This window comes from Apus apus, chromosome 3 (genome assembly GCF_020740795.1).
Source record: "Apus apus isolate bApuApu2 chromosome 3, bApuApu2.pri.cur, whole genome shotgun sequence".
Taxonomy (NCBI): domain Eukaryota; kingdom Metazoa; phylum Chordata; class Aves; order Apodiformes; family Apodidae; genus Apus; species Apus apus.
The window spans coordinates 15,551,719-15,572,379 of NC_067284.1; the positions used below are offsets into that span (position 1 = coordinate 15,551,719).

The following is a 20,661-nucleotide window of genomic DNA, read 5'->3' on the forward strand; positions in this document are numbered from 1 at the left end:
TAGAGACTTTAAAGGGTTTTTATGTTATTGTATTACTGTATTTTTGCTTGAGGTGTAAAACATTAGCATGATGCTTTTAAGCACAGGAGGAAAAAAAAGAAGTTCGTAGGTGTACATACTTGTAAATTGCTCAGCAGTCTTCTAGCATTATGGTGGATTAGTTTTAGAAGGCTTCTTTGCTGTTAGGTAGGGACACAAGATGGTGTTTCTGTTTTCTGAGTCTGGGTTTTCCCTGTATCCTAATGAGATGGAAATAGTACTGTAGCTTTTATGGTAAGAATTTAATGATCGTTTTGTTTGAAGATGGGAGAGTGGCAATATGAAACCAAATTATGCAAGTCCATGTTGTAGATAACAATACTGAATTGCATGTCTTCATATATGTATGATTTATGCATTTAAATCTACTTTACTAATGTGTGTGTTTTGCATACATTTGCCAAGCCTGTGAGGAGTGTGGCTTTTTGTGCGCAGCGGAGCGGGTTGTCACTGCAACGATTGTACTTGAAGCACACACGTCAGCAAGCACTTTGATGTGTAAAAATATCACAAACTGTGCAGAATATCTAGCGTAGTTGTTATTTTGGGGAAAATGCTGGTTGTTTCAAACATAAAGAAACAGTATATCTTGGGGGGGGAGCTGAAAATCTTTAAACTGCAGAATTACTTTTGGAGTATATAGCTGGAGTTGTCAAATTTTTTTTATTATTATTATTTTTTTAATTCTATCTAGATATTGCTTCTGCATTTGTGGCACCCGTGGATCTTCAAGCTTACCCAATGTATTGCACCGTTGTGGCATATCCCACAGACCTCAGTACCATTAAACAAAGACTGGAAAGCAGATTTTACAGGTTAGATCCGATTCTCAGTTCCTGCTTTGAAGTACTGTATTTTTGGCAGCTCTCTGTCTTGTCACACACAACTAGGAGATGAGTTCAGGTGTGCTCTTCCGCTTTTTCCCATCTTCTATCCTGGATCTAGGTTTCCATTTCATACAGTTTTAAAAAGGATTGAACATGTCATCTTCAAAATGTAATTTAAAATTATGTGACATTCAGGTTACCCCTTATGCAAATTAGTTGCATCATGTGAGATACAAATTGCAGACGAGGTCAGTAAAGTGACTTAATCAGAAGGATTAAGTTTCCACTTTAATTTTTTTTAAAATCAGTTTTTTTAAAGTGAAACCTGAGAAATATGTCAAGTGTTTTTGTCCTAATGCTCTTTAAAAAAAAAGATAATAATCTTGCACTGTCACTTCAGAAGCTGCAAAGAAAATAGCTTCTTAAATTTTTTGCCTTGAAATTTTAAACAGTTGGAGAGCAACAAAAACAATATTGAACTATTTGACACTGTTTTTATGTTGTCCTAAACAGATTGCAATTGCTGTATTTTTTTGCAGTAAATACTGGGTAGGATTATACTCCTTTAAATTACTTCGTTTTTCTGTGTTTCTTGGGATATTTCTGGTTTGAAAATCACTGTCCCTCAAATACTTGTTTTGAATAAACTTGGATAAAATTTTGTTTTGGGCCAAATTTCAAAACTAATTTGTAGTACTTCATGCATACTAATTGAAGATTGAATTCTAAATTAATATAAGTTATCATCTAAAGATAAACCAACCTAGCTTTTATTACTGCACAGTTATTGTTCCATGTTTATGGTGTGATGATATAAGGTAATCCAGCTTTGACTTCCATAATGCACTGCTTTGCAGTCAGAGGTGGCAAGGACATTTTACTGAATTTTGTTTCTCTTGTCAGAAGACTAAGCACTTATTTTTGTTAATGACCGTATCTTCTCCAGTAAATGCAGTTTTGTTAGTTTGTAGTATTTCCAAGGCCTTGTTAGGTAATAAGCAACCACCCTGTGTTGTGCTTTTCAGTGAAACTTTTTCCTTTACCTTCTGCAGGGAGGGATTGTTCAGATTGCTTCTGATTTTGGTAGCTTTTCATGAGACTTACCTCAGAACATATTTTTTCTTTTCTGATTCAGGAGTGTTAGCATGCCTCTATGTTTTCTGAAAATACAAAATAGAATACAAAATAAAACAGAAAAAATATTATCTTTCCCAGTCACTGCTGGCATTATATAGAGTTAAGTGCTGGACCCATAAACATGATCATATTGCATCTAAATGCTTATGCTGTTCTAAACATCTTAAATGATGCCCCACTTCACTCTACTTGTGCAGCATCTCTTTTCATCATGTTTTACTAGCATGAAAACAGAAGATTGAATGTAATTGTGATTTCTGTGTTGTCAGAGTTTTTATTTGAAACAGTATGGATTTTATTTTTTAATTGCTTTTTAAAAATTTTGATAAAATTTTTTTCAGTTATTTTTGCTTTTGTGCAAATTTTAATAACGTTGTGGCTACTCTGTGGTTAGGTCATTAAATCAGAGCTGTATGAGGAATTCTGATAGTTGTCAATCTGTCAGAAAAAAGTATACTTAATAATTTTATATTACTGTTTTGTTAAATCTCAGCTGTGACTGGAGAGGTGTGATATAAGTTGGGTTATGTATATAATAAAGGAATAATAAAAGCTGAAGCAGAATTTTCCTGAGAAGCATCAGCTATGTATTTTTAAAGCCATTTGTATAAATGACAGCAGGACATGACATGGAGCAGGAAGCCTGAGGAAGCTCCTTCTGGTCACACAGGACAGCATATCGAAGTGTGCATGCTGATTTAATGTAAAAAAATTATCAATGGCATAATACATTGGAAGAAAAATGTAAGGCTTTTTCTCCTGTTTCATCTGTGTTACTAGAAATAAAGTCTGTGTTTTTTTCCCCTCCCCTTTTCCCTCTTTTCCAATACAGGCGCCTTTCTTCATTGATGTGGGAAGTCCGATACATAGAACATAATACTCGCACATTTAATGAACCTGGAAGCCCTATTGTCAAATCTGCCAAATTTGTCACAGATCTCCTGCTACACTTCATAAAGTGAGTTGTTTAGTAGGTCTGTTATTCCTGCCACTTACCAAGGTATTGAGCCTTTTACAGAACTGGATTTTAAAGTGAAATAGTTCTACAGCTTTAATAAGCTGGTTGTCTGCTGTTGGGCAGAAAAGAATAAAGCTTATCTCAAGACAGAATGAGAAAGTTTGCAAAACAAGCTGAAGTTTTATAATACGTTGATTGGCAAAGATTGGCATGGTGTTTTATTTCAAGAGACTGTGCTAAAAGATAAAATAAGTCTGAGAATCTTCATGGAGTGATAGATACATTTATAGATAAGTTAGGGTTTTAATTTTGAGTTTCAATACAGCCTATCTTAACATAATTACAGGCATTTAATTCTAAAGTCTTTACAGTTTGTAGTGTGATTGAATGTTATGTTTCATATGGAAAATAAAAATTGGAGGCTTTAGATGACAGAAATAGTTGTCTTTCAAATGTTCTTTTTTGTTACTGTCTATAGAAAAACTCAGTGAAAGGTGTTCCAAATTTCTCAGTCAGCTGACACATCTGCAGATCTGAAGTTTGTAAGAAGAGCTTACTGTGTCCACTGCCTTGATTTGCTTGTGCACAGGGAATCCTGCTGTTCCCACCTTGTAGAAACAGCAAGATACTTCATTGCTTCAACAAAAAGAGTGACATTTTTAGTGATTCAGTTAGTGTTAAATTGAATCTTGTTGGTTTGTTTTTTTTTTTAATTTTGTGTGTTCTTAAGAATATTAAAATTGCATTATGTATTTGGAAAACTAGGACTTAGACTCCATACATAAATCTTTGATACCTTCAGTGCCTGTGATTTGTGATACTGGCTGAAGAGTGGAAATTACTTAACTGCTTCAGGTGTTAAATGTTTTAGTGAAGTACATCCTTAGGAACAGATACGTATCTAAACAACTTCACTATTACTAATTTTGTTCTTTAACAACTTTGTCCTGTGTGATTTTTGTCTGATTAATTAAGCAGCTCAGGGTTTTTCAAAGTGTCTTTTTAATTGGCTTAGCTATATTAGCACAACACTTGGATCTTGTTATTTAATAATGGCCTATAGCTTGTGTCTATTAATATACTCATAAATTAACTAGCAATACATATAAGGCCCAGACTTTTTTTTAAGGTTCTAACTGTAGGGTAGAAGGCCTGAACCATGGAAGGCAAGCCCCATGGTTCTAATGAGAGTGAAATCTCTAGATACCTCTAAGAATCTAAGGCTTAGTTTCTTAAGTTAACTAGGTCTTTTGAAAAGCAGAAGTGGGGGTGTGAGGGGAGAGAGGTGGGGTGGTGTTGCTAGATGATTTTTTTTTCCTCAGCTGTTCTAGTGATAATTGCAGTAGCCTGTATTATGGAGTATGATTCCAGTGTAGGAGCTTTATTTTGTATATGAATTGAAAATAGTTTTTTGCTTTGCTGAGTTAATTATGCAGGTTTCTACAATAACAGTCCTTACACAAATAGACATTACATTCCAAATGTCTTACATTATGGGTGCTAAATGTATTAAATTGCACTTTTGTGCACTAAATGTGTTTCTTACAAAGCTAGATGGGCCCCAAAGCTGTTTATGTGGTATAGTATCAGATTTTTCTAATGCTAATGAATTCATGGTAAAGGATTATGATTTTTAATTTTACACTTTGACACGGTTAAGTGATCTGTATTTTACAGAGTGCAGATAATATTTTACAGGTTTTTGAGCAGAAGATTAGCTTTTCTTGTTACTGCAGTCCTCTTAGCATTTATGTAACACTAAAAACTTTATTTGGAAATGGCTACATAAATGTTTTGCTTATTCTAAGCAAAATACCATTGATTCCTTAGATGAAGATCGAAAATAAACATTAGTGTGTATTTCTTTTTTTACACAGAGACCAGAGTTGCTATGACATAATTCCATTATACAATGCAATGAAGAAGAAAGTGTTGTCTGACTCTGATGAGGTAAGTGGTTGTGTCAGGCATTGGCATTGATAGACAGGAGAAATAGGATTGCTGTCTCTGACCTACTGGATATGAAAGTATTGTTTTCAGTCACTGTAAGGAGTGGAGTGCACTTTTCTGTCATTTAAATGTTTCTGTTTGTCAGCTAAGAAAGTGGGTAAAACCCAGCCTCCTCCTCTAGTGCAGAGAGTTTTAACTTTAATAAAAGTTTAGATTTAGATGCTGCTTAGACTTCTGAGAGGGTCTCAAAGCCGGCAGTCACATTGAAATGATTCCCAGAGGGACAGGGATAGAACTGTAAAGACTCAAATTATAAGTGAAGTATGAAAGAACTCACCTACTCATATATGCTTATATTTTTTTAACCTTTTTATGCGACTCATTATCTTGCTCAAAGGAAGAAGAGAAAGATACAAATGTGCCAGGAACTTCTACTAGAAAAAGAAAGGTAAATATTTTATATTTTTAGATTTAGAGTGCTATAAGTAATTACAAAACATTTATAAACTAAGGAATGTAAAACAGAAATTTTTTTTATCATTAATGTCAGCTTTTAGAAAGTGACATGTTCTGCTGAGCTGTTGAATGTAAAAGCATTTCTCTCTCTGCTGCTGCTTGTTACAAATTCATTAATCAGAATTTACATCCTGCAGAGTACCTTTTCCATTAATTTTTGTAAAAGCAGCTAGTTTATTTAATCTATACCAGACAATATTGTAATTTTAGGATCATCAGCCGAAGCGGCGGCTACGTAATAGAGCTCAGTCATACGACATTCAGTCATGGAAGAAGCAGTGTCAGGAGCTGCTGAATCTCATCTTTCAGTGTGAGGATTCTGAACCATTTCGACAACCAGTGGATCTCCTTGAATATCCAGTGAGTACTTCAAAAAGACAGTCTGGTTATAATCCAGTTATTAGGTGTTTGAGTTTTTTCAACCGCACCCATTTTTCCAATTATTTAATTGAAACTTCAGGCAGCTCTAGTGACAGAAATTGTTTTCAGTGCTTGATTGTTATCTGATAATAATGTTTATTGTCTTTTTTAAGTAATGAAAAAAAAAATTCTACTTCTTTGCTCTTTTAAATACTTTAGTTGCAAAATGTTTTGTATTCAGGGATGCCTGTGTTAAGTAAATGATAGCTTTTGAAGTGAAGATGCATCTTCAGTTTTCTGAGTGAAAAATGTTCATATATGAAGTGTATGTGTTTGGTTGTTCCATGTGACAGATGTAGTGGGTGATTTTTATTTTTTTAATTTCAGAAGTATAAAAACTAGTAATTTTCATATCACTGTCATCTGGGCTTGATGCAGAAAATGTACCCACTGAAGAACAGTAGTAAACCATTAACTGTAGTAACAATAACTTTCCAAAACTTTGCTTGCTGCCTGAGTGGTAACACTTAAGAGTTCAGATAGCCATCAGCAGCCGTTTGCAACTGTGGAGTATTTTAACACAAAAGTCTGGTTGCCTTGGATCTCTTCTAGCTTTTTAGGCTAGTTTAAGTAACAAAACAAAGGTTTGCATGCTTTCCTTCTAGCATGTCTTCAAGTTTTTATTTAAGATAGCACTCCAAGGTGAGTAACTTGGCAGAAATTAATAATCCCAATGAGAGAAAAGAAATGCTTCTCATTTGGAAGTCACTAGTAGGTCTGTCTTGGTGCTTCTGCAGGCATAATTTTTGAAGTGTCCTGAACTACTACGTAATGTCTTGGGCAACTACAAGTGGCCTTTTGTGTTTGAGATCCTCAAATGTTCTGGTAGAGAGCAGTTTACTAGGCTTGAGCATGAAGCAGTCTGCTCTTTGGTGCCACAAACCTGTTTAACATGCAGAAGTGCTCACACAGGTTATGTTTGCTCTGATGGATTAAGTTAACTTTTGGTTTATTTTGTTATTTAAGCGTTTTGTCATAGGAATATTCCTCTGTTTCTTCCATAGTCTAGAAAGAAAGTTCTGTCATTTACTTGAACAGGGCCTTGTTTAAGCCTGTGGAGTTTTCATTATTTTAATATTACTTTCCTAAATTGTCAGGTCTTCAGTTGGGAAACTGCTCAGGTTTCAGCAGGGATATGCTAAGCCTCTGATCAGGTTCAAATATTGAAACCTCATATTTTAAAGCTGATATGCAAAAACAGTATTAGGCTTTGTACCACATTTGAGTTGTAAAGCCAGCCAGAGAGTTTGTAGTCACACTTTGATATCATGGTTGTCTTCATCACATTGTGTCAGTAATATAACCCTTAGGATAAAAAATGTTGAGCCCTGTATTTCAGTAAATCTGGTTACAAAATTAATTCAATCTTGCATCATTTAACTTCTAACCTCAATCCTGATGAGTCTTTCTGTAAAGAGTTACATTGTGTATGAGTAGTAAGGAGCAAAATGTCTTTAGCGGTTTTCTATACTTATTTAAAGAGGATGTTTGGTTTAAATAATGAAAATTATACTTAAGAGACTTGGAAAAAAAATTGTAATACACGACTTTGCTCTTTTTAACAGGATTATAGAGATATTATTGACACTCCCATGGATTTTGCTACTGTTAGAGAAACACTGGAAGCTGGAAACTATGAGTCACCAATGGAGTTATGTAAAGATGTGAGACTTATTTTCAGCAACTCCAAGGCCTATACACCAAGTAAAAGATCAAGGGTAAGACTTTGTCTTTTTTTGTTTGTTTGTTTTTTATTTGAAAGAATAATTCTGTCTGAAAAAGAGGACGGAAAACCTGAGAGACAGTGTAGTTGATTACTTTAAGAAGAAAGGTAATTCTTTCTCATCTTCAGATATGAGTATTTCTGAGACAGTAGTAAAGCGTTTTATTTTAAAGGAAAGGAACACATGCTGTTTAAATGCCTAAAGTTGTGATGTTGTGCAGGTATGTTTCAAAAGTAAATATTTGAAAATTTATCTAAAGGGAGAGCCACATTGAAGGAAAGAACATGTTTCAAAACATATGCAGAGCCCCAAACTCCTCCGCTTTGTAGGTTTCCCCAACCTGAAATATCCAGGTATAGAGAGAAGAGGATAATGACTTTATATGCTCTTCATCAGAACGCAGTGAGATTGCAATGAAGCACTTAATATTTCTAGGAAACAGGAAGTATGAGCCTACGGAGCTGTTCTTACTGAGCTGATACTGAAGTGCCCTGCCAGTGGTAGTTAATGTTTTCTCTCAAATTGACTGGTTGGTGCAGTATCTGTTAGCAGGGAAAGTTTTAAATGTGGCCTTAGCATGTTCAAGGCTTCGGTGTAGTTTTTCTTCTACTAACACACCTTAGGTGTTAGACTAGAATTATTAATAGCCTTCAGGTTTGGCTTTTCTAAACAGCAGATCATCAGGACTTCATTAAAACACAGGAACAAATTCCATCACAGGTGACTAGCAAGAAGGACTGATCAGGCATTTCTCTCTCTTCAGTCAGTAGTAAGACAATCCCACCCACTATTCAGGTTGCCTAAGAATGAGTCTCTTGTCTTTTGGTTGCATCAAAGGGCAGGGCTTTTTAGGCAGGTCTGGATTCTTTTGTGTTATCTGTCTTTTCTTGATTTCCTCAAACTAAGGTAGGAGAATGCTTGACATAATCTTGCTTGGGTGTGGTTTCACAGATTGTAGTGAACGATTTCTTCTGACATTTTCTTATGTTTTCCTGTTTCTTGCAGACTGACTGGTATAGTGTATAGTAGTAAACTTGTAGCTCTTTATTTTACTTTGAAGTAGAAGTGAAAGATTCTGATGTAAAGAATTTCAGTAATCCAGAACTTCAAAACTTTCCGTTTGTGCACCATGTAGTTAGTTGTTAAATGGCAATGTTTTTACTCTGACTTATCATTCAGTGATACTTTCAGCATCTTACTTCACATCACTGATGCTTACTTGAAGTGTAAACCTAAACCCATCAGCATTTTTTTTCCATTGTATATTAGACACACATTTTTATATAGGTTTTTTTTTTACATATTTTCTTACAAAATTTCTTTGTAGGTCCTCTCCAGTAATGCATTTGGAATCTGTCACACTTACTGTTTAGTCTGTCACTCCAGTTATTTGTCTGGTGTGTCATTAGGTAGGCAACTGTTACAATATCATCTTATTCAGAGAAGGTGCTATGTTCTCTCTTGAAGTAACTAGACAGTTCACTTCTGTGGTTTTGTTTCCAGAATTAGTAGCAACTGTGCTCACATAATTAGTTGGGATCTACGCTGAATTTGATTGGGTCTTTCTGTAAATCATCTAAGGCTAGAGGAAAAAAAAAATGGGAAAAAAACGTGCATCTACATAATTCCAATACATTTATTGTACCTGTTGCAACCAGTTCACTGGTATTTATCAATTGATCCATAAGAGGAATAGGCTGTTGTTCAAATGTAGGATATAAGGATGCAACTTAGTACAGAAGAAAATTCCATTTATTGAGCCTAGGCATGATACAATACAATTCTGTTAAGGATCTCTCTTTGTGGTTTCTGCTGAAGCTAGGAGGGGATGCTTTCTGGAAAGGCAGTTGTAAAGGTGGCTTTTCTAATTATTCCTTGCGTGTCATCTTCAGTTGTTTCAAACCCATGAAAATAGCTGAAGCAAACCTGCACATGGATTAGTGTACATTTGTTGAGACTGACAGGAGAATTTCCTTAGAATATTTCCATATTAATCAGTTTATTTTTCTAGCTTTTGTTCAACGATAAATACATGAAGTGATATTTTGGAAAAGTGTAAAACTTGCTTGTCTACTGGCTTTTCTTTTTTAGATCTACAGCATGAGTTTGCGCCTTTCTGCTTTCTTTGAGGAACACATAAGTTCTATTTTATCAGATTATAAATCTGCCCTACGCTTTCATAAAAGAAATACGATAAAGAAACGAAGGAAAAAAAGAAGCAGAAGCAGCTCAGTTTCCAGTAGTGTTGCATCCAGGTACAGTAATTCCTTTATAGTATTCATGACACACTGCATAAGTTTAACATACCTAAACAGTAGAACTTCCTGTGTTTTTTTCTTAATACTTCCTTTACTATTCCCTATATTGCAGAATGATAGCTTTGACATGCAAGTCCCTATGATGTGGAAGAGTTTTAAACTTTACTTAGAGCTATCCTAGTGTAAGTGCTTAAAATTCAAATAACTGCTAAACATGTACAGTAAAACAGCATCGTTAGGATAGTTACAGCATCATGCTTTGTCATATAACTATAGCATTTATTGTAAAGATTCACTTTTCAGAGGCTTACAACTACATGAATTTCCACAGTAAATGTCATTTTTTTTAACATACTTCATACGGAGATGATTGTTTTACTCCCACGATCTCAGACACTAGCAATTAATTTTATTTATTCCTGTAAAATAAAAAAGTGCTCACCCAGGATACAAATTGTTCCTCCTTTTTCAGCCCTGAAAGGAAGAGGAGATTAATAAAACCTCAGCTGAAGGCAGAAACTTCTGCCACCTCTTCATCTTCTGCACCTGCCCGGTCAACAGCCCTGAGACATGCTCCACCTCAGGTGAACGGAAAAGCGGCTGAAACCTCTTCCCTGGTGCGGACTAGAAGCACTAGGGGGATAGCAGATGTGGCTGTTACAGAGCAACCATCGACTTCTTCAGGAGCAAAGCCTTTAACAATAAAGCCTTTAATTACAAAGCCGAATACCACTGCAGGGCCAGGGAAGTCAGGCAAGTTGTTTTCTTGAATATTTGGGGGGTTTTTGTAAGCTGTGAATGTTTTTAAATGTAAACTTGCTTTTTGGAAATCTGTTGTTAAGACTTTTTGTTTTTTTGAGCTGCTGCTGGGCCTTTGAGGTTTGTCACAAGGAAACTGAACAACTTAGGCTGTGTCACTTTTCCCAGCAAGCTTTCTCTCTTCTAGATCACTGATTCAAATTGTTTGTAGTAGGACATAACTTCCTTTTTAGCCAGAATCTGGTATAAACTACTTACCTGGAATAATTTATTTTTATTTATTTTTTTCCTTGTAGTACTGGAGAATTCAACCAAACATTCCAAGAACCAGAATATTCTATCAATCCCTACTCAATCTGATTACAGTCATAACACTAGGACTAACTCCACAAGAGAAAATCCTGAGAAAGAGAAGCAAATCAAGCGCAAAGTAAAATCTTCAACTGTTAATCAACAAGGTACTTTTTCTCCACCAGTTATTGATGCAGTGGCTGTGGTGTTGTACTTCAGTTGTGATAATTTGGGGGTGGTGAAATTAGTATGCATTATGATTTAGTAGAATAGAGAAGTCAAATGGAACAACTCAGACACAGTTGTTTCCTTCTTGATAAATTAATGTGGTTTTGTCTACTCTTAACACCATCTCATGGTGTGGTAACCGAGCTGTCTAGCCAATTTGGATACATTAACATATCTGTACGTTCATTTAGATTATTACAAGGGTCATTTATGGGTCCTCAGATTCCAAAGCAAACTTCTGCAGGGTCACATTTTAAATCCTGTGGGTTTTACCTAATAAAACTTACATAGGTTAGATTTGAGTCAGTTACACTGAGTGTGATGACACTCTCCACAACCATGAGCATAAAGACCAGAGCGTCCCAGCTGCAATTTCTTTATTTCATTTTTAGCCACGGCCAGATAGAACTATGCAGTGTTTATTGCATATGTTTATTTATTTGTATGGACTGATCAGACCTCATTTCATGTAATCTTCTGACTGAACTTGCTCTTTTGGTGTCTGAATACCTTAAAACTCAAAGCTTCTATGGAGACTGAATTAAGATCTAGACACAGAAACTTTCCTGTTTATGAAGGAGCTTTGAGTTGTTATGAAGCTGCTGTGAAGCAGCTAGATCCACTAAGCATCTTTTTTCTGAAGATGGAGAAACTAGTGTGGAAATTGGGCCCCAGATAATTAATCTGGTTACTCCTTGTAGTCCTCATTGCCCAGAGGATTATCTGTTCTTTCTTTCTTTTCCATGCTTCTGCAACAGCAGCTTCTGGTCTGATAAATATTCTGTCCATTCCCTTCACTAGCTTTCTCAAAGGCCTCAGCTGTTACCACACTGCATGGCTAAGTGTTTACCCATTAGCAAACTGGATGTTTGGTCATGCTAGAGGCATCTGCATGTTGATGTAATCCTTTCTCTCCTACACATCTACTCATAGGACAGTGGAGGCCTGTGCTTTCAGTGCATGATGGGGCACATTTAAACACAGCAGGAGCTGTGTGTGAATGTTCCATGGAAGGACTGACTGGGTGTGCTATTGTGCTGGCTATGAGTCTGTTCCTGGTCATGTTCTAGGCAAGGGCTGTGGTATCCAAACATCTCTGTAAGGGGTCCTTGTGATATGCCCCACTGAGGAAGCTGAGTCCTACTCACCCAAGAAAAACTCATAGGTTATGAAAGTCTTCAAGAAAACACTTTCTGCCATGTGTCTGTTAGTGTGAGAAATCTGTACAAATTGCATTATTCTTTTGTTAAAGTCCTCCAAGTTTCTGCTCTTTTCCTCACTTACTGTTGGAATAACCCTGCTTCTAATTAACTAGCTATAAAGGATGCTGCCTCAGGCTGAAAGAAACTTTTTCTCCATAGATGACCTCCTATGAAGCATTCCTGATGCTTGAAGCAGTGCTTCTTGAGCAACTTTTTGCTGTTGCAGATGCCATATAGGAGGTTTCTGTCTGTCCACTGGTGGTGTATCAGCCAAGAAAAAACACTTCAGCTGTTCCTTTTTTTTCCTCTTCAAGCTGCCTTGAGCTAAACCCAACTAGAAGTTAGTCCTCATTGCATACTGGCATGAAGCTCTTTGAGCCCTACTTTTGGTTTCTTAGATTTTGACAGATTGACAATCACTGTGAATCTATTCAGATATTTTAGTCAGAGTTTTATTGAGGCAGTGTGAAAATGTGTTTAAATGCAAATCTGGTATGTGATAAGTACTCTCATTTCTTTACAGCAGATTGCAAGAATAATGCTTTGGCATCAGGAAGCATTCAGGTAAATGGACATGGAGGACAGCCTTCAAAACCTCCAGTGAAAAGAGGTCCTGGACGGAAACCGAAGGTGGAGACCAATAACAGTAGCTGTGAAGTGGTGCACAAGAAAAGAGGCAGAAAACCAAAAAAGCTACAAGTTGTTGAACAGCAAAAGGTTGCAGAGCAGAATACAATCCAGACCACAAGGGATGTACCAGAAGAAGCATCTGCTTCTACTGCATGCAATTCTCTTTCTGAAAATAATATGAAGGAAGACTTGCTACAAAAAAAAGGCCGTGGGGGTAGAAAGCCAAAAAGGAAGATGAAGACCCATCAGCAAGGCTCAGACCTCCTAGTACCTGCGAATGTTAAAATGCAAACAAGAAGCAGGAGGAAAAAGATACATGAGCCAATGGAGGAGGGGTCTGAAGAGCTTAAAGATTCTGAACCACACATGAGAACTAGAAACCAGGGTAGGAGGACAGCCTTTTACAATGAAGATGACTCTGAGGAAGAGCAAAGGCAGCTATTGTTTGAGGACACCTCCTTGACTTTTGGAACATCTAGCAGAGGCAGAGTCCGAAAGTTGACTGAAAAAGCAAAAGCTAATTTAATCGGTTGGTAATTTTTACCAAGGGTTTTACTTCAGAATGCTATGAAGTAGGTACAGTTAAGGAACAGTGGAACAGACTTCTGCTTCCCTGCTGCTATTATGGGTTAGAAGAATATGTTCTGATTTGGGGAGAAAAAAATTAGCAAAAAATAAACTGAGAGAACAGGCCTTGAAAGAAATATATATTTTAAACTTTTGCTATTTATTGCCCTCCAAATAGGTTATGCATTTCAACAGTCTGTTTGTTCACAGCTGACAATAATTGACGCAATTTCTGACCGACGTACAGAGTTGAGAACTACTCTGCTTGAGTAATGCATAGTATCTCTACACAGTTACAAAAAGGTGATAGAACTTTAAATGCCACAAACTGAAAAGAGATGTCTATTTTTAACTGAGCAAGGTACGCTTTGATTGTATTATAAAGTCAAGTTGCGTAGGAAGGCAGGGTTTGGAAAAAGTGGCAGTAAATTCACTTAGGTTTCTATTAAATACAAAAATACCAAACTTTGCTAATCTGAAAATGCTTAATTTCAGTAGTGATGGAACGTTCAACTGCAAAAGAAGCCTAGCACAGGCAGTTGGTTTATCCAAGCTCTGCCAAACATAGCAAAAATGTAATCACAAATATATATATATCCACATTGGAAAAAGTTTGACTAATGTCTAATTTTTCAGACCTTGATTCTTGTATCAATCGCTAAATCTCTGTTTATTGTGCCAAAGACTGAGAATCAGTGCAGTGGAAAGCCTTTCTTTCTTTCTGAGTGTCAGTACAGCATAACATTTGCAGTGATAAAAGCTGTGTATCGTTTTAAATAGTAAGTTGTTAACATTGTTCTGAAATGTATCCTTTTTGGTACTTCTGGTAGAAAATAATGCACTGGTGGGGTCCTTTGACAGAGATGTTTTAGACAAAATGTATAATTGGTTAAAGGATTCAAGGAAATTACAGGACAGGTATGGAATTATGATGTTTACTTTCTGATCCAGATTGATTGTTGTTTCTACAACTTCAGACGTGCTTAAGAGGCTAAAATGACCTACAAAGAAGAGTGTATGTGTATATATTAATATATACATAAACACATACATATAAAATATTACCCAGGTATAAATTTTTTTCAGGATTTTTTAGATAGCACTAGAGTTGAAAATAAATTTTAAAATGTCATACTTTATAGTTTAATTTTAAGGGGAAGATTGGTTATTTTCAATTATTAAGGTTAAAAGGCCAAATCACTTTTTATGCAATCATGTTTTATACAGTGGTCTCATTGCACATTGTGTTTTTCTGCACTTTTTATGGTATATCACGCTGACATAAGTCAATATACACCCTAAAGAAAAGTTCCATTTAATGATTGTGCCTTGTATTCTATTATTTCTTGCATCCTTAGTAAAATTAAGTTGTCTATTGTAAACGATAACTATATGACTTAGGGGAATGTATTGTTATATGTACTGCTCTGGAAAAGAAAAGCAGTTATTTATTTGTTTATGGTACATTTAGTTATTTTATACCTTTACAAACAAACTTTAATACCATTTTCTATCACTTAAAGTATTGTCCAGTTTTAAGGAAACAAAATACAGAAGTTGTCATATTTTCTGAGATCTGGTATGGTACAAAAATGTAACCAAACTGTTCTGGTTATTCATTAATTTGGAAATTTGGGTAGTGTGAAAGATTTTTTTTCTTTTTTTTTTCTTTTTTTTTTTTTTTGATGTGTGTGACCTTAAATTAGTTGAAAAATAAATCTGAAATGAAACCTCAATTCTGTACACCCTTACTTTATAATAATACTCTTTTTTTTTTTTTTTTTTCCCAAACATCATTGGCAATATCTGGAAGGGAGGGCATACAGAATTAAGACAGTAAATTTGCACAGATTCTGTATACTTATTTGAGGCCTAACTCTTCACTCTCTTTTTATTTTCTATTACAAAAAAAGCTTGAATGGTTGAACAAGTAACACTGTTATCTGGCCCCAGGAGGAATAGAAACATGCTACTCTGGATAGCAAATTGGTATCTACTAAACCTACTTTTCTGTAGTTCACTGTGCATTTTGCTACAAAAAGTGACTAAAATATTTTCCAGATCCTCTTTGAATTGTTACGGTGTAAATCTGAGTGAGCAGAAATTAGTTTGCATTTCGTATGTTGGTACGTTAATTTTTCTCTAGCAAGAATTTTTCATTCAGTTAAAAATGGAGTCACCAAATGTGTGGTAAGATAAGAAGCGATGGTGATACAGTTGCAATACAGCTTCCCAGTGCAAAGCTAATTGATTCCACTTGTTCATATTGTCAGATCTCACGGATGAAGGCAATCATTTGAAAATGTGTAATTTCCTGATGTTATCTGCATTGTAATATATGAAATAGATTCTATCTAAAATTCAACTTCTGTATTTACTCCATTTGTAATAATGTTTTATATGGCATGCTTATGTATATATTTATATATCAGAAATACCTTGTATGTAAATTTCGGAGGCTGAAATAATATGCGTTCCCTTAACAATAGGTAGAAAATTGTACATCTTAATTTTACAAGGATAAAAGGCCTTACCTGCAGAACATGGGTACTACTTCCCACCCAGTAATACCAGTGACTTTAGCCAGTAACTTTTTAAAATTTATATTAGACACATTAATATTTTTGCTTTGAAAAGAAACTGTGGATCATTTGAGTCAATTTTTTTTTAATAGAAGTAACATTAAAAAATTATTAGAATTTAATACCAGATTTATTTTAAAGCTCTATTTTTATAATTTAATTTCACTAAGTTTCAAATTTTATTTATGAGACTTTAGTCACCATCAGACTGCATTTTTGTTGGGGAAAAATGTATTATTTGAGGTTGTGACATACTATATTAACACAGAAGAAGATCTTTTTTCTTAAGTTTTTAAATGTGAGCAATAAACTGTTGGTCCATGTTCTGAAATAATTTAAGAACTATACTTATATGCATGGTTTATAATGCCATCTCAAGTACCTAACAGCTGGCTCATAAAATGGAGTATCAAAGTCTTGTGTGCTCATTTCCATATGCATTGTAAATATGACATAGGGTCAGAGTAATCTGTCTTACAGACCTGGTGGCAATTAACACATTCATTAAATTCATTTATATTTGACATGGATATGAGGATACTCTTCTGGTATTGCTGCATTATACTGGGAAACATTAAAATTGGTATTTACCACTGAGGGGTATCTCAATAACAGAGTGTTCTCTAAGTACCAATGAAGAAATAACTTCTGTTTCTGTGATACCAGTGTGCTCTAAGTGTTTAACAGAAATCATTGTGCCTGTGCCTACCTACTTCACAGCTCTTTCACCATTCTGTTTCTGTTGTTAGTGTGTTCTCTGGGAACGGAACTTAAATTTGACCACTGTAGTGTTCATTATTGTCAATATTGAACTAGAGCTCTTTGTCACTCGGCAATAACCAGTGATACAACTTGACAGAAAAATGTCTTCCTCCAGTGATTAGGCTGCTGTGATATATATCTGCATATGTTTATTTGTACAGTGTCGGTTTGTACATGTGATCAGTTTGTTGATAGACTTGTAAGACTGAGTTGGTTGAATTAAATATTACTATGGCTTAATATTTGTAAAACTTAAATTGATAAAGGACCCTGATGCAGCACGTAGGATATATTGATATCTATAACAAAATAAATTGTAGTGTAGAGACAACTTACTGTATTGCTGTACAAATATTTTTCTAGTACCAATTCTCATTCTGTGCCAGAGGCTTTTGTCTTACTATACACAACACAAAAAATAGTCCAATCAGTAACTTCAAGCTTCTTACAATTTTTACACCACGTTGTTAAATCTTTTGCTCACATTTGTTGGATCAAGGACTACAAGCAAGTGCTTTAGTGTGTAATTTGAATTTAGGCACATGTTAAATGGTTGGTCCTGTAAAAGCAGTAGGCTTAGCTGGATGGGACCCTTTCACCCCATACTTACGTGGTGAATTGGAGGTTAGAGGTTTCTAAGCTCCCTTTCACCAACATCCACATTTAGTTTGAAGCATGTGAATCTTGCTGAGGTAGCTTTAACATGTTACCAGTCAATCAAGATACAGCCATGCCACAATGCTTACACTGTGTCCTGAGTCATTACCTTATTCTAAGGTAACTAACTACTGTCCACAGTAGTTTTTCAGAGGTTTTTTGTTTTGGCTTTTTTTTTTTAACACAGTTGAGTATCTGAGAAGAATTTAAATACAACTCTGCAACAGTGCTGTGATGCAGAAGTTAGAGGGCTTTAAAACCTCACCTACGAACAGCAAAAGCTCGTTTTCTGTTTACTACCTAATGAAGACAAATTAACTTTAAAATTACTATTTTCTTTATCACAGAAGTTCTTTTAACAGGTTGGTTTCCAAGGGGACTTAGATATTCAACTGATAAAAGGGCTGTTAGTTTTCTGCTGTAAATTACTGTATATACATACTTGTTCATACACAGAGGAAAGTGTATTAAATTTTATTAAATTGGCCAAGGCTTGACACTGTGTTTCCAGTAACAAATTTGGTATTGACAGCTTATGTAGTTTCCTCTTTCTGAATCAGGAATACAGCTTGTATGCTACGTCTGGGGAAAATAACAGGTAGCTTTTAAACTAGAGCTCATCTCTAGGTGCTTATTTTAATGTGGGGATTCACCCTGTCACTTTAGTGTATTAAGAGGAGGAAATGTGAGGAAAGCTGGATTAAAACACATCTTAAATTGCAGAAAAAGGCAATAAGGTTGGTTTTTGTTTTTTTTTCTTTCCCCACGGGTATAACAGCCTCAAGGCACTCTAGAGGGAAACCTTATATGCTGCAATAAAATAAAGGTGAATAAATTTAGCTTTTAGGGGGTAGATAGTGAGACAAGTAATCATTTGAATCCTTTTTAATGCAGATAAATACATCAGGAAATTCACTTCAAATAGTGCAAACAATACATTTTAGGGATGGAAGGGTAGTACTATACTATAAATTTCTACCCACAAAGAAAAAAGAATGAGGTCAAACAAGTTAGGAGTAGAAATAAATGTGAGTACCTATCATGTACACATGCCTGTATGATGTACGTGTACTTTTTTGTGCTTACAACTCTGTGTGTTGGTTTGCTAATACATTGGGACCGTACAGAAGTTACATTTTTGGACCATACTGAAACTGCAGAAGTGTGGCAGACAACTGGATAATGATCTTGTGTGAATTAAGTTCTGTCATAATGTTTAAATATGTATAGAATGGAGCTCAACTTCGAGGAAATTACCTAGAAAGGTTAATTTTTAAACTGACACATTTTCAGATTAAAAATTATGCTTATTTTGTACAGAATTATGTAAAACCCAAATCTGTTGTATGTAATGAGTAACAGTTTTGAAAACTATAATTCTTTAGCTTTATCAAGGTTTTTTTTCCTTCCAGAAATCTGGATTACCATGTTATAACCTGAAGTATCTCACCAGGATAACAGTGCCCTTTCTTTTTTGTACATATGGATTGGAAATTTCTTTACTGTTATGTGGACACTTTCTATGTTAGTTTTGATGCATAATACTTTGAATCCTTTTATACAAACTAGAATGTATGTGTAAGATTACTGTCACTGCAATGTAGTAACTACAAACTTATTTTTAAATAAATAGAAAACATGTTTTTCTAAGCTGTCCAACAGTGTTTGTTTCTATCTAGGGATTTACTGTGTTACTGGACAGTTGCTTATGTGTTCTTCAAAACAGCCTGAAGTCAGCTCCTTTTGATTCCTTGTGGGGTTGCACTAGATGATCTTTCGAGGTCCCTTCCAAACCCCTAGGATTCTGTGATTCTGTGAATATGGCGTAGCAGTATATGCTAGCATGGTATCATGTATTCTGTGGGAGCAGACAAAATTACAACCAAAACATGACAGAGAGAAAATTTGATATTTTGTAGGGGTTTTTACTAAAAAACACAATTTTTGTGGCAATATGAAGGCACTAGCATCTGGCACTGAAGACGTGTTGCCAGTCCTCTTCGCTCAGTTGGCACGTGCAGCAGGGTACCCCTCATCCTCCCAAGAAGCCACCTGTGTTCAGGTGACAGCTGTTTGTACTGGAGCTGCATCTAGTCTGTGTGGGAATCTCCGCTTCCCAACAGCTCTAGGAGAAGCTACTAACAGCCAAGCAGAGAGGAGTCCCCCACCTTCTTGCAGGCAGATACTGGCCTCTGGTCCTGCTGCCCTGAACGGGCAGTGCATAGCAGTGTCCAGGCAGGATGTGCTGTGGGGTTTGTTTGTCTATACCTGCATGTTTCTGCTCAACAGGTGGACGACAAAAGAAACCTTTAGTATTTCAAAAACTGCACCGTGTGGCTCCTGTTTCATTTTATGCATCATTTGCTTTATCAGATGATCTCTTCCTCCTTATCTGCCTCACATGAAATCACAAGGATGTGCTAGAAGAAACCCTCACTGCCCTCCCAGGTGCAGGTATGTGGGCTGCTGAGCAGTGGGGCTGAGGAATGGTCAGAGGGGAACGAATTGAGTTCCTGTAGCTTTCCAGACACATCCACAAGTCTGTTGTAAAAGCAAGGCTTGTTTTACCGAATGAGCAAAAAACCTCTGGTGTCTGAAGCATCTGTGTGAATTTTAGTAATTGGTGTGTTCTGCTTGGAGAGAAGTAATTTTAGAATTCTGAAAATGCAACACACTTCCCTCCATGTTTCTGTTAAGTACTGGAGGTGCTACTTTTATTGTATAGGCATCTTCAGTATTGCAGTATTATAATAATGACAGTGTGCTCCTCCAAAACAAACCACCCCAGGGCCAGGGTTTTAGTTTTAGGTCTGATTTTAGTGTTGTTACTGTGAATAGCCATAAGCAGTTCATAACTGTGTCTTCTAAGGGAGATTTTGTAAGGCCTACAGTCTTTTTAAAAGATCTTTTTCTGTGTAACAGAATCCTGTACAGAATCCTTCAAATACAATCAAATCCCAGTTCTCACTTGTGTGACAGGTGCCTTTTTGAAACCTACCATGGTTATTATACTTAAATAGGAATCAAGACTTGGCTTAGGATTAACAGATGCTGTGAAATGTTGGTCTCTGACAGCTAAATGCTGACTGTGTAATGCTTCATTACCTTGTTAATACCATTCACTCCTATAATGCTCATTAAACAAAGGAAATTT

General features: G+C 35.8%; 1 protein-coding gene across 4 annotated transcripts in view; it reads left to right on the plus strand.

Annotated features, from left to right (window-relative positions):
* The window catches only part of PHIP (pleckstrin homology domain interacting protein), a 105,877-nt gene extending 86,720 nt beyond the window's left edge, over nucleotides 1-19,157 (plus strand). For 2 of the 4 annotated variants that reach the window (XM_051613752.1, XM_051613754.1), the window contains exons 31-40: nucleotides 734-854; nucleotides 2,836-2,961; nucleotides 4,839-4,911; nucleotides 5,309-5,359; nucleotides 5,638-5,787; nucleotides 7,413-7,565; nucleotides 9,663-9,826; nucleotides 10,302-10,582; nucleotides 10,885-11,046; nucleotides 12,833-19,157. In XM_051613752.1, coding sequence (XP_051469712.1) covers nucleotides 734-854; nucleotides 2,836-2,961; nucleotides 4,839-4,911; nucleotides 5,309-5,359; nucleotides 5,638-5,787; nucleotides 7,413-7,565; nucleotides 9,663-9,826; nucleotides 10,302-10,582; nucleotides 10,885-11,046; nucleotides 12,833-13,476 — 1,925 coding nt within the window. In that variant the 3' untranslated portion in view covers nucleotides 13,477-19,157. Of the gene's footprint in view, nucleotides 1-733; nucleotides 855-2,835; nucleotides 2,962-4,838; nucleotides 4,912-5,308; nucleotides 5,360-5,637; nucleotides 5,788-7,412; nucleotides 7,566-9,662; nucleotides 9,827-10,301; nucleotides 10,583-10,884; nucleotides 11,047-12,832 lie in introns of those variants that run through there. The other 2 variants (XM_051613755.1, XR_007888920.1) reach the window with 2 other exon arrangements.
* Nucleotides 19,158-20,661: the final 1,504 nt, after the last annotated feature.